The 22,572-nt window shown below is 55.1% G+C and overlaps 1 protein-coding gene and 1 long non-coding RNA gene across 8 annotated transcripts in view; one reads left to right on the top strand and one right to left on the bottom strand.

Annotated features, from left to right (window-relative positions):
- The window catches only part of PRKCD (protein kinase C delta), a 29,431-nt gene extending 7,338 nt beyond the window's left edge, over positions 1–22,093 (top strand). For 3 of the 7 annotated variants that reach the window (XM_077858545.1, XM_077858546.1, XM_077858547.1), the window contains exons 3-21: positions 8,031–8,164; positions 9,281–9,480; positions 10,728–10,788; positions 10,960–11,122; positions 11,212–11,243; positions 12,565–12,650; positions 12,904–13,033; positions 13,709–13,809; positions 14,454–14,547; positions 14,762–14,859; positions 15,020–15,193; positions 15,364–15,455; positions 16,018–16,080; positions 17,102–17,240; positions 17,401–17,589; positions 18,185–18,313; positions 18,423–18,523; positions 20,836–20,957; positions 21,362–21,518. In XM_077858545.1, coding sequence (XP_077714671.1) covers positions 8,050–8,164; positions 9,281–9,480; positions 10,728–10,788; positions 10,960–11,122; positions 11,212–11,243; positions 12,565–12,650; positions 12,904–13,033; positions 13,709–13,809; positions 14,454–14,547; positions 14,762–14,859; positions 15,020–15,193; positions 15,364–15,455; positions 16,018–16,080; positions 17,102–17,240; positions 17,401–17,589; positions 18,185–18,313; positions 18,423–18,523; positions 20,836–20,957; positions 21,362–21,384 — 2,112 coding nt within the window. In that variant the 5' untranslated portion in view covers positions 8,031–8,049 and the 3' untranslated portion in view covers positions 21,385–21,518. Of the gene's footprint in view, positions 1–8,030; positions 8,165–9,280; positions 9,481–10,727; positions 10,789–10,959; positions 11,123–11,211; positions 11,244–12,564; positions 12,651–12,903; positions 13,034–13,708; positions 13,810–14,453; positions 14,548–14,761; positions 14,860–15,019; positions 15,194–15,363; positions 15,456–16,017; positions 16,081–17,101; positions 17,241–17,400; positions 17,590–18,184; positions 18,314–18,422; positions 18,524–20,835; positions 20,958–21,361 lie in introns of all 7 variants that reach the window. The other 4 variants (XM_077858548.1, XM_077858551.1, XM_077858550.1 and 1 more) reach the window with 4 other exon arrangements.
- LOC144289913 (uncharacterized) lies at positions 7,287–10,462 on the bottom strand. Its single transcript, XR_013357855.1, has 3 exons — positions 9,955–10,462; positions 9,257–9,446; positions 7,287–9,161 (listed from the first exon to the last, which is right to left on the bottom strand). It is a non-coding gene; the product is annotated as an uncharacterized LOC144289913 (long non-coding RNA).
- Positions 22,094–22,572: the final 479 nt, after the last annotated feature.

Below are 22,572 nucleotides of genomic sequence, written 5' to 3'. Positions count from 1 at the left end.
CAGAACTGATAGCGATGCCCTGTGGGGAGGGAGGGCTCCACCCTCTCCTACCTCCATGGTGTGTGGCCAAGCGCTGGCCTTGCTAAGAGATGAGGGGGCGCCTGCTTGGAGAACGCCAGGAGGCCTGCTTCGGATGTGTTTGAGTGCCTCCAGAGCATGATGAGGCGGAGGGCCCGAAGGCAGGCCTGGAGTTCAGGGGTCCTGGGCCCAAAGGAAAGACCTGAGAGGAGAGAGGTAGCTGGCAAGCCTGGGTGGGGGAGGACGGGGTTCGGCGGGCCTCTGGTGGGGAAGTTCAAGAGGTCCTGGGTACGGGGCTGGGATGGCTGTCCCTCGAAGGTCCCTGGCAAGGTGCTCAGGAGGGCAGGCTTGTTGTGGCTGAGCCACTGTTTTCACAACAGCCTCGGAAGCTTTGGATCATGTCACTGGCTTGTTGGGTAAACAGGCACAGTGGAGCGGTTGGGTCAGATGTCTGCATGGTGTGGGCTGTGGGGGCCAGGCGGGGGTGGGGGAGGTAGGAGGATCACGGGGGCTTCTAGTATCAGGGCTGGAGAAAGCTTAGAGGTCTCAATTGTCAAGACAGGGAGGTGGAGGCCCTGAGGAGAGACAGCAGCCAGCCTAGGGTCTGCTGGGGGTCTCAGGCTGCCTTGGCCCAGCCCAGTCTCTTCCCAGAACAGTGGTCCAGAGCCAGGCACTGCAGGGCTGCGAGCCTTGAGAGAGCCCCTTTACCCACTGATCCAAGGAAGTTTCGGGGGGTACCTACGGTTACAGGACAGCTGGAAATGGGCAGTGGGCAGATGGAGAGAGGGCCAGGTGTGAGGATGGCGGTGCTGATAAGGATGACGATGCCAGGTCTTGCACTCAACACAACCTCCTAGGCAGGGCAAGCTCATTCGCTTTTATGGATGATACCAGAGCACCTTGGCCAAGCTCACAGGGCACTCGGGCCAGACCAGGTCTGAACTGGACCTGTCCAGCCCCACCCAGGCCCCCACTCCTAGGTTCCTATGCTCACTGCCTGCCCTGAGATGGCACATCATGGCCCTGCCTCTCTCCCAGCTTCTCCCCACCCTTAGGGTGGGGAGGGGTGATCTGGGCCCTGCTCACCATGTCGGGGCAGACCTTTCCCCAAGCAAAGGTTAATGTCCACAAAGGGGAGAACCATGGGAATCTGGAAGGAGGCCTTTGTGTGTACAGAGGGACAGGCGGAGGAGTGGACCTGGGGCCCACCTCTGTGGAGGCTGGCGGAGCAGCCGTTCCCACGCCTGAGCACCTGCCCGTGTCCTCACCCCAGAGGCGGCCAGGTGGCCGTTCCAGGGTTAGAGCTGGAGGGTCCCTCTCTGCCTCCCCCTGGGGCTGCCCCACCAGCTTTGTGGTTTTGGGTGAATTGCTCCATCTCTATCTGTTGGGTTCTGCCCAGTGAGTCTGGAGCTCAATGGAGGTTGTGTGTGGGGTGTCTGGCAGGGCACAGGTGTGAGCCCTCCCCTCCTCCTGTGACCCCTAGCCTTGCCCTCAGCCTCTGCTGTGCCCTCAGACAGGGGGGCGGGGTGGCCTGCCCAGCCGTGTGCCTGACTGGTCCACTCCTTCCCTTGTGCACTTTGGACTTTGCTCTGGGCCAGGAGGGACTTTCTCTGCCTTCCTCACTGGGGAGGCCCAGCCTGCCTGACCCGCAGCTGCCCTTCCCTCCTTAGCCATTATCCCCGGGGCTGGGGTAGAAAAAGCTACACTTGGACCTTTCTGGCGCCAGACCCTAGTCAGACAGGTGTGGGTCCTTCTAGGCTGTTTATCCCTGTGTCGGTTTGGAGTAGCTCTGCCCATGTGCACATTGTGCTTGTGGCACCCTGTGTGCACCTGAATCTCTCTGTGCTGGTAAATGCATCAGGGTGTCAATGTCCTATGTGGTCCGCATGGGCGTGGACATGTGTCAACACGTGAGAGCGGTGAGTTGGGGTGGGGGGTTCCTAGTGTCACTGAGTCATCCTAGGAGCGTGTGTGTGCCTGTGGTTACAACCGTCTGCGTGCATGTCCAACTGCAAGCAGGGTTCCCCATGTGGAACTGTGTGTTTGGGTCGGTGGGTGTGCCCGCATGTGCATACATGTGTGGTTATTCTGTGAGAGGCCCTGATGGACCCCTCACCCCGGCTCCTCACTGAGGCCCCCTTGTCTACGGTCCTGCCATGAAGGGGCCTTTGTTCCTCCCTAGGGGGTACCTGGAGCTCTCCTTCTGGCTTCCCCAGTCCTAGGACTAGCTGAGTGACTCAAGGCCTGTGCCTGGTGTGGCCTATGCCCCTAAGATGGCCTATCCTCACCCCTCCCCTACCGTGTGCTGGCAGGAGTGGGTGTGAGCCAGTGACAGCTAGGGTCCCAAGTCCTGCCCTTCAGACTCTCCCTCCCAGCCCCTCTGGCCGGGTGGGCCAGCTGTACCCCTGCACATCTCTCAGATTGAAGCCCATCCTGATACCCACTGTACCCCAGCTCTTCTCACTGCCTAAGCAGCATATTTACATATTTATGTGACTGTCCCCAACAAGCTGTGAGTTCTGAGGCCCCATGTATCTTGCCACTGTGGTGCCTACCGGCTGGGCCTCAGGAGAACTGAGCTGTGTGTGCCTTTGCAACTTACGGCTCCCCATGCCATCATGTATAGAGTTAGGTCACCGCCAGTGCATGTTTTCTTGGGAAGAGGGCCCACATCCTTCATTGGTTTTCAGGGTGTCGCCGCCCTTTTTATAATTGCAAAGGCTTCATTCATGCTGCCCAGGCCTCACCTGTGATTCCACTGAATCCCAGTGGGCAGGGTCAGCCCAGTAGTAGGATTTTTGAATTCAGATATGTGGCCAGGGTTGAAAAGCCTGAGCCAGGAACAGAGACAGTGCCCAGAGAACAGACCTGGGTCCTCAACATGAGCGTTCCAGACAGCTGCACAGGGTTTCTGTGGGAGTACATGAGGTAGGGGAGCAGCTGGCTTCCTGGGGGAAGGAGGAGCAATTCTCTAGGGTGGGCCTTTAGAACTGTCTGGAAGGAAATCTAGGAATTATGGAGGACAGTCTGGCTGAGGGAACAGTGTATGCAAAAAGAGGGGGCCTAACAGTGAGATAGGAGTTCACAGTAGCCAAAAGTGAGGTCCAAGGTGGAGAGCAGGCCAGGGCTAGACTGAGGTCTAGACTTTCTCCCAGGGCAGTGGGAACCCAGGAGGTTCCATAGGTTGGGGAGGGACCAGGATTGATAGTAACTGGGAGGTGTCACTGGGAAAAAGGAAGAGAGTCTACTGCAGGTTGGTGTGATGTGAGGGAGGGGGCAAGAAGGAGCACAGCTAGAGGATGAGGTGCTAATCCTGGGGAGGAGCAGGTGTCAGGAGCATCCCATGCTCTGGGACTTGGCTGTGGCCCCGAGACCGTAGTTGGTCCTCCCCCCTAGGATGGGGCTGGATATAGGGAGGCTGGGGCCCTGGTGGAAGAGCATTAGAAGGACCTTGCTAGCCCCCACCCCCACCCTCATCCCCCGCCCCACTCTTCTTGCTGAGCCCATTTCCTGGGTTGTGAAAGCCCTGTGGCCTCCTCCACTTGCTTCCGTCTGGGAAGACCTTTTGGGGAGGCCAGCCTCCCTGCCAAGCCCAGCCTGCCCTATTGCAGCCCTGCTCCCTCCTACTGCCTTTCACTCTCCTTCCCTCCCCCTCTCTGGGCCTCTTGTGTCTTCCCTCCTTCATTCATCCTTCAAAGTCCATGTGGGCTGGACCTTGAACTAACCTCCCCCCACACACACACCGCCCACCGCCCCAGGCAGGGTCTGTATCCCTAGGAGAGCCTGGGCTGACACTGCCTCCACTTTGCTGCCACTACCACCCAGCGTTGACTGCCAGCAGGCGGTGCCTTCCTTGGGCAGGTATGTGTGAGAAGGGGTTGCACAAGACAGACGCATTTTCTCCCCCCGCCCCCAGGGGGGCTATTCATGGAGGAGCAGACCCAGCAGGTGCCTCAGCTTCGCTTGACCTCAGCCCGTCCCCTCTTATTTCTCTGGCTGACTTTCTGAGGGAGCCTCCCTCCATATTTGCACACATTCCCCCAGAGCCTGGCCAAGTCTCTCAGGGCCCCATGTTGCTCCTCTGTCCCACCCTGTGGCACAGAATCCAAAGCCAGGGAAGGGCTGGGGTAGAGGGGACCAGGTCGGATCTGGGGGCTGGGGACTCTCACTGCAGGATCTTGCTCTCGGTTTTCCCCACACACAAAGGGGAGATGGACATGTTAGTCTCTAAAGGACCATCTCTTGGATACATTTTGGCTCGATGGGTTTTGTTTTTCACTGTTAACAAAACTGCTATCAAACAAGTTACATGTGATTGCTGTAGAAAAATTAGAAAATGCATTTCTGTTCCTGATGGCACCCCTCCGGCTATGTCTCCCACCCCACCCCCTTTACGGGAACACATTCACATGCATATATGTGGATACACAATGTGCATACTTGTCCTCTGTGCCCCAGGAGCTCCAACCAGGGCGGTTACTCTGGTCACCTCAAGGTTGGCCATGTCCAACCTGCCCTAGGCTGGCTGGGAACAGGTTTCCATTGCCCTGGAAGAGGTGACCTGCTTACTCTGGTCTGGCCCAGCACTACCTTTCCTTATCTCTGGGTGGCTGATCCAGGGCAGCATGGGGAGCAGAGGCAGTGGGCCCTCATGCCCTGAGACTGGAATCTAGGTATGGCCAAGACTTCCCCAGGTTTGAGCAGCAGAGGCTGGCCCAAGGGGTTGGGACAGTTTGGAAGGTAGCCATTCAGGGTCTGTACCACTCTTATACAGAGGAGGAGGTCTGCAAGGTCAGGCCTAGGATCATCCCAGAGGGGTTGGGTGAATAGACTGTGATTGAACACAGGGCACCAGTCTCCTGGTCCCTATACCCTTCTCCTTGGTTCCTTTGTCCTCAGTGTGTTTGTGTGTATTGCTCCTGGCATATTGATCTGCCTCCACTTTTGCTCCCTCTTTCCCTTCATCAATTCTTCCTGACGTGGCATACTGGAATATACTAGAAAGAACATCGGCTGCAGCATCAGGCAGGCCTGGATTCAAATCCTTGCTGTGTGACCTTGGGCAAGTCACTTATCTTCTCTGAACCTGCAAATACCCACTTCCAGAACAAGCACAGGGATGAAGTGAGCTAATGCCATTTACAAGGTTAATCTGGTATGTGGTGGTTTCAGGGAAGGATGATCCTTCTTATAAGTGGGGGTGCTGAGACTCCTCACCCACCTCCCCGGCCTGATCCTCTGACTCTGGTGCTCCCTGCTTCATAGGGCTGCCTCTGCGGTGGGCTTAAGGATCAGGAGAGGAGAGATTAAGAGCCTAATGCTGGCTGGGATGGGGCTGGCCTCAGAGGGCACCCAGAAGCTGGTCCCCAGGGAGGCCTGCATAAAGTCTGCCCTTGCCACCTCTGTGGCCCTGCAGAGCAGTATGAGGCTGAGCCATGCCTTCCTTTGGGGCCTGTGGGCCTGGGCCTATTTGCATGGGGGCTATAAATAATTGGCACACCTTGCTTTTGTGCCAGTTACTTCACTCCCTGGTTTCCCCACCAGTGTTGAGACTGCGAGGTAGATGGGCAATGCTGGCTCCACTGTGCAGGGGGAATTTGGTGCGCCGGGCTCATGACTGTCTCAGGGTCACGTGGTGACGGAAGAATAGTGTCTGTCTCCCTCCAGGGTCTGGGCAGTGTGGTTGGGGTGGAGGGGCCCACGCTCTAGTTTTGGTCTAGAAAGTTGGGGCTGGGTGCCCTAACCCTAGGGTGACTGCCGAGGAGCCCCAAGGCAGCCCACGGAACCCATGGTCCCCCTCCTCATGGCACTGCGGCCTGGCTGTACAGGTTTGGGGCCAGAGCTGGGGCTTGCTGTGGTTGTGGTTTCCCTCCAGTGGCTTCTAACTGAGCAGCAGCGGCTCTGATCCCCGAAAGCTGGAGGGCTGGTCTGATCGGCAGCCTGCAAGGCTGGGCTCTGCCTCACAGTCCCTGGGCTTATCAGGTTCTGTGTCCTCCATGTAGCCCTGGGGTGGTCCTCATAGATGGCTCTTGCTGGGCACCCTAGAAGTGGGAGGGGTCATGGAGCCTACGGGCCATCTGTACTGGGCCCCAGGGGGAGGCTGAGGGGAGGTGGCTTGCCCACTTGCCCAAAATGACCAGGTTGTTTTGGCGCCTGGGCTCCCCTGACGTCCTCTCTCCCAGGAACCCGGGCCCCTGCAGCACAGACTATTGCTCCTTCTCCCCTGCCTTCCTGCCCACACAGCCCTTATCCTCTGAGATCCTCAGAAAGCCCATCAGTGCCCCCCTCCCGGGTCTCAAGGTTATCCTGTTGGGAAGCATGAGGCCCAGCCATGTCTACTGGGGTCAGGTCCTGAGATTGTGGATGCAGACTTGTGGCAAGTGTGTGCTATGCGGGGGCCCTGCTGATCCTTCTGGATGTGCCAGGGAGAACTCATGTGTGTACTCCCCACCTTAGGCTCCCAGGCCCAGCAGGGTGGTAGGAGGGACACGATGAGAGTTTGGGACACTCACCCAGACTCCCACATGCAGCCAGCCAGCCAGACCCCCATAGCTTGCTCTTCTCTCCCACATTAGCTCAGCACCCACCCTGTGCCACCTACTCACACACCTTCATACACACCAACGCACACACTTACACATGCTCTGGCTCAGGGAGGAGCCAGCTGCCACCCACAGCTGGCTTCTCCTCCCTGTCTACCACGAGGTCATGGTGGCTGGCTTGGCTAGTCTCTGGCTGAAGGCTTTGGGACCTGGGCTCAGATGTGAGCATACATACCCATTCTCACTCCCTCTGAGGAGGAGCCAAGCCTGGGCAGGAGACATGGTGGGTTCTGCTTGGCCTGGCTCCTCCCCTCTCCTCTGGCTTCAGGCCACAAAGGACTGGTGGGGCCCCTGGGCTGGGCTGCAGGCTGAGGTCAGTGTTTCCTGTGAGCTCATCTGGGCTAGGAACTCTCTCAACAGAGCCGGCTGTTACTCTGGCTGCCTGGGGACCCATCCCAGGGGTGGGGCGGGGAGGGGGGCTGCTACATGTACACATATATGTGTGGGGGGCTGTGAGGCGCATGTCTGACACCGCCGCCGTGCTGGCTTATGTTCAGGAAGGAGTGAGTACATACCCCTGTGCACGTGCGTTGAGCGCAAGGAATGACAACCTGAAAGACTCTCAGGGTCACATCCTCTAGTGAGATTTGACCCGAGGAACAGCAAGGAACAGGGGAATATAGGGCCGACCTGTGTGGTTTAAAAAACAAAGTCAGTGTATGGTCAACATTAAAATAGTTTTATGTTTGGAAAAAGTTAGTTTGAAGGTGCAGGCAACCTCTGTAGGTGAGAGGCACCTGAACCCAAGGGACTCGGATTCAGAAGGTCAGGGATGCAGGTGGGTGGTCCCTGAATGGAGTGGATGCTTAGTTAGTGCAATCTCAGCTTTAGGTTCTGGCTCAGCCTCAGGGTTTCTGTTTCTCAGTCAGAAAAGTGGAGGTGGTCATCTTGGCCCTGTTTGCTTGGGGAGTTATGAGCAAAAAGCATACTTTGCAAACCAAGAAGAGCTGCAAGGAGCAGGGTGCAGGGAGGCGGGGGTACTGTCCTGCCTCTCTTGGCCAGCACGGACTAGGTACTCAGCCCGTAGGAAGCACCCAGCGTGGGGTGTTAAAGGAGGCCTTAAAGGATCCCCAAATAAGTGAGTCACATGCCTCCAGGGCCCAGGTAGGTTTTGGAGAGGAGTGAAGAGGGGGCCCCTGGCCTGGCGTAGACTGGCAGGTACTCAACAAAGGAGGTAGTACCAGCCAGCTACTACCCAGTGGGCTTGATGTCACATTCAGCAGTTTCACCAGAGATGCCACAAATCCAGACTTTCGTAGAATTTCTCAGGTTTAACAGTGGCAGCTAGAACTAGTGTCTCGTCAGCACATCATGTGGGCCAAATTCAATGTGGTGAGAGCCCCCGGGGGCACCCGAGCACCTCCCAGGGCTGTCCCTCACTGCCCAGCTTCCCCTCTGCTGTCTGTACAGCCCCACTGCAGGCCCTGACATGGCCCCGTTCCTGCGCATCGCCTTCACCTCCTATGAGCTGGGCTCCCTGCAGGCCGCCGATGAGGCCAGCCAGCCCTTCTGTGCCGTGAAGATGAAGGAGGCACTCAGCACAGGTAGGACTGGGATCAGGGCCCAGGGGGAGGCCTGGAGGACCTGTGCCTTGTTCCCCTAGAACTTCTGAGGGATCTTTCTCTTCCTCACGCTCATCTCCCTGCCCAGCCCAGCTGTGGATGCAGGACCGTAGAGGCCACCGAGTGCGCATAGGGCCTCTAGCACTTACTACATGGAGCCATCACCAGGGGTGGGGGTGGGGGAATGGGTTTCTGGCTCCTCCCCCATTGGTGGTTTCTCCCAACAATTTCCTCATGTCAGACCCTGTGCTGGGCATTGAGGACACTGCCATGCTCCAGGGCTGACTTGGCCCTGTCCTCATGGGGCTCACGGTGAGATGTGGGAGCCAGACAATGAGTCCTGTGATAGGGAAGCCCATAGGAGGCACTGTCCCAGGCTGAGGTCTGGGAGGTCTTCCTGGAAGAGGCAAATATCTCACACCATTCCTTCTTGCTATTGCCCTCACCTGCTGAATCCCTGGCTCATCCCTTAGGTCTTAGCGGAGCTGTCTCTTCTTCCAGGAAGCATTCCCTGACCCTTAGCCTGGGACATACCACCTGTCCATGATCCAGACCAGGTCTAGAACCCTGGCCCTGCCCTCTTCAGTCTCATCACAGCTGTGATTTAACATTTATTTGAGGGATTAATGGGTTCGTATCTCTGTCCTGGACTGGGATCTAGGGGGACAGGCCGACACTGGTTTTAACTTCTCTTTCTTCCGTGTTCCTCACCTTCAGTGTCATGGCTGGCACGAGGGGCCTCGGTGTGTGTTCACTGAGTGAGTGCGTGAGGGGGGTGACAGCTAAGTGGGGCTGACAGAAGAGGTCACAGGACGAGGCAGCGGCCAGAGCAGAGGCCTGGAGGTGGGACCGAGCAGGGCATCCTAGAAGAGCTGTGGGGAGTTCTGTGTTATGGAGTGTGTTATAAATGACACGAGGCTGGAGAGGGGAGCAGAGCATAGTTGTGAAGTCCGAGGAGTGGAAATATCCTCGGGAGGGCCTGGTGGTGGAGAGAAGGAGAACCAGACAGACTCTCGCCAGGCTGAAGGCTGTGGGGAGTCTGGGGAGGGTCGGGCAGACGGGCCCCAGCCAGACCTTGCCTGCCTGGCCATGTCGCAGAGCGCGGGAAGACGCTGGTGCAGAAGAAGCCCACCATGTACCCTGAGTGGAAGTCCACATTCGACGCCCACATCTACGAGGGCCGAGTCATCCAGATCGTGCTGATGCGGGCAGCTGAAGAGCCGATGTCCGAGGTGACGGTGGGCGTGTCGGTGCTGGCCGAGCGCTGCAAGAAGAACAACGGGAAGGCCGAGTTCTGGGTGAGGGCACATGGGCTGCAGCACGTGGGCCCTGTCTGGCCTCCTGATCCCGGCCCTGAGACTGAGCAGATCCCAGCCCCTCTGAGCCTGTTTCTGAATCCATAAAAGGAAAAGCTAGCGCAAGACCCTACCTCAGGGTCAGCTGTTCAGGGGAAGTGAGCCACTGGATGCCAAGGGCTTATTGTAGCCCTGGGCACGTAGTAGGTGCTAAAGAGAGCCGTCCTCGCCACTGCGACTACTTTTTTCCCTTTTAATTTTGTAAAAGCAGGATAGGCACATGGCAAAACTTTTCAAAATGTATGTAAGGGTATGTCCTGGCTCCACCACAAGGCACCCGGCCCCTTCTCAGAGGCACCTATTGTTCCAAGTTCTGCTTGGAACCTTCACAGGTGCAGGCAGGCATGAGGGAGCACAGTTATGTCTCCTCAGCAGTGAGGAGGTGGGGGAAGGGGAAGGCCGGTGGCCACCACTCACCTGCTAGAACCTGAACTCCACACGTGCATGTGGTCACATGTCCCTCATGGCCACAGGGTGTCAGGGCGGGCAGAGCATCCCTTGCCTTCTGGGGTCACAGGGGAGCTCCTGCAGCCAAGATGTCCCCGTGGGAAAAAACCCTTTGACCATCAGGGACTCTGATCAGCCTCCAGTGAGGCATGAAGGGGCCAGGCCAGGAGAGAAGTTGACCCAGCGCTGTACCAACCCTTGGCCAGTCAGGTGGAGTACTTGCCGTGCTCTCTGTCCACTCCACCAAGGGACAGTGCCAGTCACCAGGCATGGGTCCTGGGAGAGGTGAAGGTCCTACCCTCAGAAATGTGTAAGGAGACCAGGCATGCAGAGTCCCTGCTGCAGAGAGAACCAGCGTGGGTGTGTCAGCACACATGTGTCTGTGTCTCTGCATGTGCAAAGGCTGGGGGTGGGGAGGGCCTCCATTTTAAGATCCTTGTTAAGGGGGCAGCCAGGGGTGGGGGTGGGGAGTTTCCCTTCCCACTCTGTTCCTGGGCCATGTGGCCCGGCTGGGTGTGGGCTGGATCCTTTCACTTCCCCAAATGTAATAATACCCCTGGGTTGGGGGTGGGGGCGGGGCTCAAGGGCGGGGCCATGCCCACAACTGGACAGACAGGTGTCTGGCTAGGCTGCCAGGACTCCCTGGGCCTTAGGGGACCAACCATGGGGGCGGGTTCTAAGTCCAGCTTGGCTGGAGCCCGCCCTCATTGACCCTCCCCCGCCCCCCACCCTCCCCCCTGCAGCTGGACCTGCAACCCCAGGCCAAGGTGTTGATGTCTGTGCAGTATTTTCTGGAAGACATAGGTAAGCTCCTCCTTCCCTGGGCTGGGGATTTAGGTTCAGAAGCTAGAGTCATGATGGAAGCTTAGGGAAGCAGTCCCTATCAACAGGCTACCCAGGGTCACCCTGGGAGGGACTACAGGAATGTTTTCCTTCTTGGGGCTGGGACTGACTTCGCGACTCCATGGTCCCCAGATTGCAGACAGTCTATGCATGGTGAAGACGAGGCCAAGTTACCAACAATGAACCGCCGTGGAGCCATCAAACAGGCCAAAATCCACTACATCAAGAACCACGAGTTTATTGCCACCTTCTTCGGACAGCCTACTTTCTGTTCTGTGTGCAAAGACTTTGTTTGGTGAGGGCTGGCTGTGCCTGCTGAGAGGGGGCGGGGGTAGGGAGGGCCTCATAGCTGGCACTGACAATGCCTGGGGATTTGTCTTTCAGGGGTCTCAACAAGCAAGGCTACAAATGCAGGCGTAAGTGTCTCTTTAACCCGGTTTCTGTGCACACGTGTCTGCCAGTGCCCACATGCATGCTCAGGAAAGCCGGTGTCCCCGTGTGAGGACTGTGTGCCTAGACAGGGGGGTTCTGTGTGCTTGTGTGTGTACATGTGAGATTTTCCATGTCAGAGCGTACGTGTATGAGAGCCACATTCAGTGGACGCACAAGCAGGCTTGCTCTGGCTTATGAAAGCCAGTTCCCAGCTCCTCACGTTTGGAAGCATCACACTTCGGTGTAGTATTTATACAGAAATCAACCAATGCTACACATCATGGCTCTTTTCCCCCGGAGAGGCTATTAGATCTTTTCTAGTATACCCTCACTGCACTCTGTTTGGGCATGTGTGTGTCTTGGTACACACATATGAGACACCTCCACTGTAGCAGTGGTTCTTTTTTCTTTTTTAAAGATTTTGTTCATTTATTCATGAGACACACAGAGAGAGAGGCAGAGACACAGGGAGAGGGAGAAGCAGGCTCCATGCAGGGAGCCCAATGTGGGACTCGATCCCGAGACTCCAGGATTATGCCCTGAGCCAAAGGCAGGCGCTCAGCTACTGAGCCACCCAGGTGCCCCCATGGTGGTGGTTCTGAACACAGGCTCCGGAGCCAGATGGCCTGGGTTCGAATCCCACCTCTGCCACTTCCTACCTGTAGGGCCTTAGGCAGAGTGACTTAACCTCTCTGTGCCTCAGTAAAATAGGGATAATAACCATTCTGAAGATAAAATGGGATAAAATATATAAAGCTGCATTTTGAGTGACTGGTACAAAGTAAGCATTCTATATAGGGAGCCCATTGTCATTATTACACAGCAGTATGTATGTCCCAGTGTCTTTGTGTTGGGGGGTGTGTGTGTGTGTGCGTGCGTGTGTGCGTGCACGTGCATGTGTATGAGAGAATGCTTAGGAGCTGTTTGTTGTCTTGAGCATAGCCGGGAGTGGGTGGGGGGAGCCTCCCTGCTTGCACTCCTCTCCCTGTGAGACTCCGTGCCCCTCGTGCTGCCCCCCCACTGGCCACTAGGCCCCCTCCGGCCTTCCCTAATCTCTGAGATCCTCCAGATTGGCCTGTCCTCCCCACCCCTATCCTTTCCAGGCCCCTCCTGCCAGGGCGTGCAGGAGGAGAGAAAAAGCCAGCTGCGGGCCCCAGGCGTCTGTGGGGTGAGGGTGTGGGCGATCGGGGAAAACAGTGGCTTTGTACAGAGGGCTGGACTGGGCCGGTGGCGCCAGCTCACAGCTCTGCCCCTCCTGCTGCCTCCCCTTCCCCCTCGCCCTTCCCCGGCCTGTGCCTCCTCAAGAATGCAACGCTGCCATCCACAAGAAATGCATCGACAAGATCATCGGCCGGTGCACGGGCACCGCAGCCAACAGCCGGGACACCATAGTGAGGCCGGGCCCAGGGCGGGGACCCGGGGGGCTTGGCCAGCTGGGAGGGATTCGGGTTCTCCCCAGCCTTTCCCCATGGAGCTCACCCTTCTCCCTACTTATCCTGGTCCCTCCTCAGACTTCCAGATTGCCCAGTCCCCAGTGGGGCCCTTTGGGGCATCTTGCCATGCATGGGGTTGGGGGAGAGCTAGGGGTTGAGGAAGGAGCTCGAGCTGGCCTGTGACCCTCAACCTGTGACCTCCCCTTCTCAGTTCCAGAAAGAACGTTTCAACATCGACATGCCGCACCGATTCAAGGTTTACAACTACATGAGCCCCACCTTCTGTGACCACTGTGGCAGTCTGCTCTGGGGGCTGGTGAAGCAGGGATTAAAATGTGAAGGTGCGTGCCACCCACCTCTGGGGGCTAGGGCAGGGCAGGAGGGCACGCCCAGCTGGTGCCTCCCCACCCAGACCTCATAAACTCCAACTAACTGATACCACCTTTCCCTGTTGCTGGGGGAGGCCTTGGTGGCCCCTCCACACTGGCCCGACTAACTCTCCCATTTACCTGCTGTGTGACCAGGAGACCTCATGCCTCTGAGCTCTGTGTCCTCAAGTGTAAGATAGGGGTTAGAGCAGAAGGTGTTCAGCCAAGGCCTGACACACAGTAGCAGGTGCTCAGCAAACATGCTTCACAGACCCCCTCCCTCTCCCTAGGCTTTAGTGAGGCAGGAACAGGAGACACCCGCCCCCCCCCAAGAAAACGTGACTTGTCTAAGTTGTCTTAGACATTCTTTGAAGGGTTTAGAATTAGGTCTGATATCTCCTGCTTTTGCTTTTTCATCTCTAAATAATGAAAAATTTGAAGTGCTCATGATGGTTTCAGAGTATTTTCTCTAAAGAAAGGAAACCCAGCAGACCCCACCAAGGCCCTGCTTTCTCCTACTCTCTCCTCCCTGCCTCCCTGCCCTTGGGTGAGCTTGGGGAATGGGGGCGAGTTCTCCTGGAGACTGCTGGTGGCCTGTCCAGTCCTGTCTGGGCAGGAGCCCTGATGGCGCTGTCTCCTTCACCCCAGACTGTGGCATGAATGTACACCATAAGTGCCAGAAGAAAGTGGCCAACCTCTGTGGCATTAACCAGAAGCTCTTGGCTGAGGCATTGAACCAAGTGACCCAGGTGGGCAGGTACCACGGGAACCCTTGACAGAGGATGGCAGGGCTGGGGGGAGCAGTCAAGGCTCATGCCCGCCACTGGGAGACCCTGGCAGGGTGAGGAGGGGGGCAGCATTTATACCCAAGACCCCACTTCTGGAAGATCCAGTCCAAGAATTAGACAGCAGGGAGAGATGGGCTTGTTCTTATAAGAAATTATGTGAGCAGTTCTTTACTTGATGAACCTAGAAGACCACAAGTTTGGAATGCTTGGAACTAAAAGCCTGTGTGTGTGTGTGTGTGTGTGTGTTTGGGTGGGGCTTGAGGAATGCCATAAAACTTCAAGGTAAAATTCTAGGATCAATTACAAGTGAAGGCAACACAATCTATTGAGTAAGTGTTGGAGAGAGTGGGGCTCAGTGTCTAAAACTTGTTTGTAATCAGCGCCTTCTAGACCATCAAGGTACCCCTGCACCCCAGGAAGTGTGTGCATGTGTGCGTGCACCACCTAGAAGTCTTGGGCTCTGTCCCTGCTATTCCCCCATTGGTTTTGAGAGTGGAGTTCTGGATGGTTGGATGATCAACCATCTGGATGGTCCCATCCTCTGGGCTGGGAGCTCTGATCATGGTATGACTATCTGGCTCTCCAACCTCTTCCCGCTGCTCCAGAGATCCTCCCGGAAGTCAGAAACAGAGTCTGTTGGAATCTACCAGAATTTTGAGAGAAAGCCAGGAGTCTCTGGAGACATTGCCCCAGGTGAAGGTGGGCTCATTTCCCCCAGGAAAGTCCCCACTCCCCACTAGGACCCGAGATGGGGCCCAGCCTCCCACCACTGCCAGGACCTGAGCTGAGGCCCCACCCCTACAGAAGGAGCCCCTTCCTCTCTGAGGCCCCTCACCCACCTCCCACCCCCAGGCCCCAAGGGAGGGGACTCGGCAGATAAAGACCTAAGTCTAAAGCACCATGTCTTGGGCAGACAACGGGACGTACGGCAAGATCTGGGAGGGCAGCACCAGGTGCAACATTGACAACTTCATCTTCCACAAGGTCCTGGGCAAAGGCAGCTTTGGGAAGGTAAGTGGCTGTTTGGCCCTGGGGGGTGGGGGGGCAGCTCGAGGGACTTGGGCCCAGGGGCCCAAGGGCACCCTTATCCCCCCTCCCTGGCTTCTTCCTGATGGGGTGGGGACCGTGGTGGCCTGGACTTCCCTCTCTCAGCATCCTGCCTCCCCGTCAGGTGCTGCTTGTAGAGCTGAAGGGCAAGAAGGAGTTCTTTGCTATCAAGGCTCTTAAGAAGGACGTGGTTCTGATCGACGATGACGTGGAGTGCACCATGGTGGAGAAGCGGGTGCTGGCGCTCGCCTGGGAGAATCCCTTTCTCACCCACCTGTTCTGCACATTTCAGACCAAGGTGCCCGCCCCCCCGCCTCGTTCTTGCGTCTGAAGCCACAGCATGCCCCCCCCCCCCACCGCAGGACCATGTCCCTAGGGCAGAGTTGTCCCCTACCTCCTGTGGGGCTTGCCCCCACCGGCTGTTTCTGCCCTTCACTGTGCCCCTGCTCACCCCTCTCCCCACCCTAGGACCACCTGTTCTTCGTGATGGAGTTCCTCAATGGTGGGGACCTCATGTACCACATCCAGGACAAAGGCCGCTTCGAGCTCTATCGGGCCACGTACGTGAGGGCCCCGTTGGGGGAGGAGCCCACGGCTGGTCTGGAGCTGGGCTTGTGGGGGAAATCTGGGGGAGCTGGGGCTGTCCCCACCATATGGAAAGCTGTGGATGGTGAGTGAGCCCTGGCTGGCAGCCCAGCACAGATGTGCCAGGGTCCTGTCCCCTCCCTGAGCCTCAGCCTGGGCAGCCTTGCAGATGGTGATGCTGCACAACACAGGACCCTGGTGTATGGCCCTCAGACTAGCATGTACCCCCCTCAAAGTGCATGTGTGTGTGTGTGTGTGTGTGTGTGTGTGTGTGTACACACATATGTATATCTATATAAATATATACACTCTTCTGACAGAGAATTGTCTCATCTGGAGCTTTTCCTTCATAAATTTCTTTTTTAGTCTTGGTGGCCAGCCCCCTCTTGCCTGATACAGCGTGTGCTTAATCACGCTCAGGGTGTCCACGGAGCTATGCACAGCATTTCCCGACCCTGGGGGCAAGGAGGGGGGCCCAGGGAGATGCAGGAGCTGATCATAGAAATCCCAGAACACTTTTCTCTCTCTGTCATCCAGGTTTTATGCAGCTGAGATAGTCTGTGGATTGCAGTTTCTGCACAACAAAGGGATCATTTACAGGTACAAGGGGTGGGTGGTGTGTTGGGGGGCTTTTAGGAAGAAAGCTCAAACCCCATCATATCTCCCCAAATCCTGAGTGAGGCCCCGCCCAGCCACGGCCCCATCCCCGCTTGAAGTCAGGCTTTGGTTGGGCCTCTCCCTAACTAAGCTTCCTTCTCCATTGTGAGGATTCCCATGGCCCCTCTACTGAGGCCAGCCTAGCTCCAGGGTTTGGGAGCTGGTTGCCCATATTTGGCGCCAATAGCGGGAGTACAGCCTTGCCCGGGACAGTGTCTCCCTTCCTGCGAGTGATCAGTCTTACTGTCATGCTCCGAACCCCCATCTGAGCAACCAGTAGGAACTGGCTCCATCAATTCTTGCCCAATAAATGACAGTCCTACCCTGTAGTGGAATAGTATGGGCCCATTGATAAGGCTGATGCTGAGTTCTCTGCACCGATGTGAGACAATGCGAAGATGATGTTGTCAGGTGGAAATTGAATCCATGGGACAGTGTGTATCTAATATTAGAGTCTGGGGTTGAGAAGGAGGCGGGGGAGCCATGCATTGTAGTGTGCTCATCCATGCCTAGGATCATTCTGGGGCGGGCCTGGTTATGAGGTTAGTGAAGATGGACTCTGCTGTTTGGTATCCCATGTGCATCAATTATCTCCTCAAATATCTCCTCATTATATAAGACATGGTCCCTGCTCTTGTGCAGTCAGACACACCCGAGCCTGGGGCCACCTGCACTGCTGACCCAGTGAGGTGACCCTGGGCAGGTGGCATTACCTCTCTGAGCCTCCATGTGAGCTTTAGGAAGTCAGATGGTGTGTATCCAGCATGTGGCTCACCAGTAGGTGTTTTGCAGGAAACACCTGCTTTTAGCACAGCTTTCTCCTCCTGCTTCCTTTTCTCTTCCTCATTCCTTTGTCCCCTTGGGGAGGTCCTAGGATCAGGGTTGGCAGTGGAGCCATGGGTACTGGAAAGAGAGGAGGAAGATTGCTCACCCCCCCATGACTCCCTTTTCTGTCCACACTCAGGGACCTCAAGCTGGACAATGTGATGCTGGACCAGGATGGCCACATCAAGATTGCTGACTTTGGGATGTGCAAGGAGAACATATTTGGGGAGAAACAGGCTAGCACCTTCTGTGGCACCCCTGACTATATTGCCCCCGAGGTGAGTGGGTACCCTCCCGGCAACTGGCCCGATTAGACACCTTGTCTCAGCAGGGTGAGAGGCAGTGCTGTCCGAACCACAGCCAGGAGGATGAGGAAACCTAGCTGGGCTTCATGCTTGGGAGTCCCCCTCAGCTCTGGTACCCCTTCTCCTGCCCCAGATCCTGCAGGGCCTAAAGTACTCCTTCTCTGTGGACTGGTGGTCCTTTGGAGTCCTTCTCTACGAGATGCTCATTGGTCAGTCCCCCTTCCACGGTGACGATGAGGACGAACTCTTCGAGTCCATCCGTGTGGACACGCCACATTATCCCCGCTGGATCACCAAGGAGTCCAAGGACATCCTGGAGAAGGTGGGAGGCTCTGGGCCAGGCTGGCTGGGGCAGGGGCCAGCAGACAGACATGTGGGTCATGGGAAGGCCAGAAGCCCCTCGTCTCTGGAATGGCAGCCTCACTGATGCTCTGGTCCTAACACACTGTGGGTACTGCTCATACGCCACGTTCCTGGGAGCTCCTGAGTCCATCACACTGAATCAGCCTGGTACTGTGATTATCAGCTCAGGGTGAGGAGACAGACCTGAAGCTAAACTCTGAGTCTGTCTCCTTGTCTGCAAAATGGAGGCTGTGGGAGAACTTGCCTCACGGTTTTGGAGACAAATCATAAATGTGTGGTGCTCAGGTCTACACCAGGCAGGTAGTATGTTCCCAGTAAACCCCATTGCTTGTCCTCACAGTCCCACCAGCAGAGAGTCCTGGCGGCCCTACTGCGTGGCCTGTTGTCTCTGGGGGACCAGGAGCGCAGCAGCCCAGAGAGGACCCTCTCAGCTCCAGAGGCCCTGGGCTGCACCCTTGGGCTGGGCTAGACCTGCCTGGGCACCCCTGGGTTCGCTGAAGCCCTGGATTTCCCAAAGTCCTTGGGTGCTAACTAGGGCCCCTGCTGGCTTGCAGCTGCTTGAAAGAGATACAACCAAGAGGCTGGGAGTGACGGGCAACATCAAAATCCACCCGTTCTTCAAGACCATTAACTGGACCCTGCTGGAGAAACGGGCTGTGGAGCCGCCCTTCAAGCCCAAAGTGGTACGTGATCCGACACCCGTGGGGGCCACCCACTTGATCTTGCTCTCCACTGCCTTCCAGGTGGGGTGGGGGATCTCCTTTCCCAGCCTCTCTCTCGCTTCATTTGCAGGCTTTCCTCCTCTCCATTCTTCCAGCAAACCTGCTTCCCGGCCTCCCCAGCACATTCTGTCACTGCCTCTGCCTTTGTGTTCTCACCCACCCCCGCAGTGAGTCAAGTCAGTCAGTCAACAAACAGTGGGAACTGTGGATCTAGCCACCCCTCATTTTTATTTTTATTTTTTAAGATTTCATTCATTTATTCATGAGAAAGAGAGAGAGACATAGGCAGAAGGATAAGCAGGCTCCCTCCAGGGAGCCCAATGCAGGACTCGATCCCAGGACCCTGAGATCATGACCTGAGCCAAAGGCAGATGCTCAACCACTGAGCCACCCAGGTGGCCCCATCCAGCCACCCTTCAATAGACCTGCTTTGGGATCCCTGGGTGGCGCAGTGGTTTGGCGCCTGCCTTTGGCCCAGGGCGTGATCCTGGAGACCCGGGATTGAATCCCACATCGGGCTCCCGGTGCATGGAGCCTGCTTCTCCCTCTGCCTGTGTCTCTGCACCTCTCTCTCTCTCTCTGTGACTATCATAAATAAATAAAAATTAAAAAAAAAAATTAAAAAAAAATAGACCTGCTTTAACAGCCCTGTACGCAGGGGACTATTCTTTGGGAATCAGAGTTAAGGTCTCTCCCCATCCATCCATCCATCCATCTTCCAATAAATATTGGAAATGCTGAGTGCCTGTTGAGTGCAGAGCACTGTGCTAGCTACACTGTGAAGTGTGAGGCCCAGAGCCAGAGAAGTTCTAGCTCCTCAGAGAGATAAGAAGCTTGCACACTGATGATCGTTTATGATATGAGACAACAGTACGAGAGCTGTCACAAGACCACACATGATCTGTGGTCACTGGGCGAGTCTGTCAGCAGGAGCTGGATGCAGAGAACAGAGTGGGTCTGAGAAGAAGTGGGATATGGGCAGGGCTGGGAGACTAGGCCAGGCTCAGGGCAGCTGGGAGGCGTTCCAGACAGAGGAGAGGTGTTCACACCAAGGTCTGGGATCTGCAGAGGCCACCCAGGAGACAGCAGGGAAGCAGAGGCAGGTCGGGGCCAGAATTCTTAGATAAGAAGTTAGATTCTGTGGCTCTTCTCTGACCACAGCTCTCCCCTCTTGCTCCCTTTATCTCTGTCAGGACACACTGACAGCTCATGTCATGTGCCCCACGTTTGTGCCTAGAGGCTGGAGAATACTTCCCCTGCTCCAGGGATCTCAAACTCAGGGGCCTCCTGGGCACCTTATTACCAGGCCAGGCTGCATGTAGGGAAACCACACAGCCTGATTTCAGTCTCTTGCTTTTGATTTAAAAAAAAAAAAAGGGTAGATTTATTACTCTGCATTAAAAACACAGGACAAGGGATCCCTGGGTGGTGCAGCGGTTTGGCACCTGCCTTTGGCCCAGGGCGTGATCCTGGTAGACCCGGGATCGAATCCCACGTCGGGCTTCCGGTGCTTGGAGCCTGCTTCTCCCTCTGCCTGTGTCTCTGCCTCTCTCTCTCTCTCTCTGTGACTATCATAAAAAAATTAAAAAATAAATAAAAAAATAAAAAATTAAAAACACAGGACAAGAGTGTGGGTCAGCAGCCCCTGTCAGTGGGAAATGGTCAGGGGCCGATAGCAGGCTATCCAAGGGGGCTTCAGCACTGTGAATGGACACATCGGGAAACAGGCCCAAGGCTGCTTGCTGTGCCAGTTTCCAGGAGAAACCAGAAATCTGGATTTTTATGTCAAATTGCCCAATTTAAAAATAATTGGCTCAAATCCCATTAATACCCAGGGGCAGTCTAAATGACTGTACCTGCCTGCTTGTTTGGCCTGAAGGCCACAGAAACTGAGATCACTCCTGTTACCATTTCCTTGTATCTTCAGAAACAGAGAGTTGGCAAACTTTTCCTAGAAAGTCTGATGGTAAATATTTTAGGCTTTGCAGGCCAGGCGACCTGAAAGCAGCCATAGAAAATATGTCGATGAAAAAAAAAAAAAAAAAAAAAGAAAATATGTCGATGAATGGGTATAGTTTTGTACAAATAAAACTTTATTTACAGACACTGGAATCTGGGTTTCATTTACTTTTTACATGTCATGAAATATTAATTTCCTTTTGATTTTTCCCTGAGCTTTAAAATGTGAAAGCCATTCTTATAGCTCTTGGGACCTATAAAACCAAGGTGGTAAGCAGGGTTTGCTCCTGGCTCTCATTTGCTAGAGTCCTCTTCAGGATGATACCCACCTCTCCTTATCTTGGCTTCCTTCATCCCTCTGGGGAGATAGTATCCACCGTCTGTCTACCTGGGCTTCTCTCAGGCTGTTGGGAGAGACTCCCTTTTCTGTTCTTTTATTTTATTTTATTTTTATTTTTTATTTTTTAAAAAGATTTATTTATTTATTTACTTATTTATTTATTTATTTTATTTATTTATGATAGACATAGAGAGAGAGAGAGAGAGAGAGAGGCAGAGACACAGACAGAGGGAGAAGCAGGCTCCATGCCAGGAGCCCAACGTAGGACTCGATCCCAGGACTCCAGGATCGCACCCTGGGCCAAAGGCAGGTGCTAAACTGCTGAGCCACCCAGGGATCCCCTGTTCTTTTTTTTTTTTTTTTTTATTTCAAGTTAGTTAACATATAGTGTATTATCAGTTTCAGGGTAGAGTTTAGTGATTTATCAGGTGCATGTAACACTCAGTGCTCATTACATCATGTACCCTCCTTAATGCCCATCACCCAGCTACCCCATCCCTTCACCACCTCCCTCCAGCAACTCTGTTTGTTCTCTAGAGTTAAAAGTCTCTTATAGATTGCCTCTCTTTCTCTTCTTATTAAGACCATCTCTGGCCTGGCCCAGCACCACAGGGATTCTGAGGTGTTTGGGAGGCAGTCTCGGGAACTCGGAGAACTTTGGAGGGCCACTCCTTAGGTCCCACTCACTCGCCCCTGCTCTCTGCCCACAGAAGTCCCCTGGAGACTACAGTAACTTTGACCAGGAGTTCCTGAACGAGAAGGCACGCCTCTCCTACACCGATAAGAACCTCATCGACTCCATGGACCAAACAGCATTCGCTGGCTTCTCCTTTGTGAACCCCAAATTTGAGAGATTCCTGGAAAAGTGAGGTTTCCAGACATCCCCCCCAATCCACCCCAGCTGGGGAGCCTGGGTCAGCCAGCATGGCCTGCCCACCGAGCCTGGGCAGAGCAGGCTGGGCAACATCCCCCATCATCGGCACCTGCCTGCCCCCACTCCATGATAAGCAACAGTGTGATTGTCTGATTTCTGCTGCTGCTGCTCCCTGGTCCCCAAGAGGGGCCTCAGCTCCTGTCTGGCTGGGCTCTCATGGTACTTCTGTGAACTGTGTGTGAATTTGCTTTTCCTCTACCATCAGAGGGAAATTGTAAATCCTGTGTTTCATTACTTGAATGTAGTTATCTATTGAAAAAATATTATATATATATACACACACACATATATATATATAATAGGCTGTATATATTGCTCAGTAGAGAAGAAATGTATGAGTATACATATATGTGTTAATTTTTTTAAATATATGTATACATACATACACACATATATATAGGATATATATATATATATATATGACCAGAAAAACAAAAAAGGAGCACAAATTGTTTGAACCACCAGGTTCTTTTATCTGTGTGTCTAAATAAACACCAAATGGTACTGACTTGGCTGTTGGGACACGTTTGTCCCAGGAAGCTGGTGGCTGCTGCTCCCACTTTTGGCAGCTCCTTCCTGGAAGCTCGGTGAGCTGTTAGCTACAGACACAGACCCCTGGGTTTTCATGTAAATGTGTTTGTATTTATGGATTTCCTGTGGCTCTGAGGCCCTGGGCCTAAAGCAGAAGGCTTTTTTGGGTGGCTGAACGGATCCCTGAATGTGTCTGCAGAGCAATGCTAGGGGCGGAGGTGGGACCAGGTGCTGACAGCATGTCAGGAGAGCTAAGGCCATTCTGGAAGAGCAGAGAGGCATGAGCAGAGGCTTGGAGGCTGGCCCAGACTGGGGAGGAGGCCAGAGAGGAGGAAGGAAATAGAGCTCAGGCCTCAGGCCCATCTGCATTCAAATCCCAGAGCAGCCAAACGAGACGTGGGTATGCCAGTCATTTTAAGCCTCAGTTTCCTCATCTGTAAGATGGGGACAAGGCAA

Source organism: Canis aureus, chromosome 19, assembly GCF_053574225.1.
Source record: "Canis aureus isolate CA01 chromosome 19, VMU_Caureus_v.1.0, whole genome shotgun sequence".
NCBI lineage: Eukaryota > Metazoa > Chordata > Mammalia > Carnivora > Canidae > Canis > Canis aureus.
The sequence above is the reverse complement of the archived record's forward strand: the minus strand, read 5'-3'. Positions and strand labels throughout refer to the sequence as shown.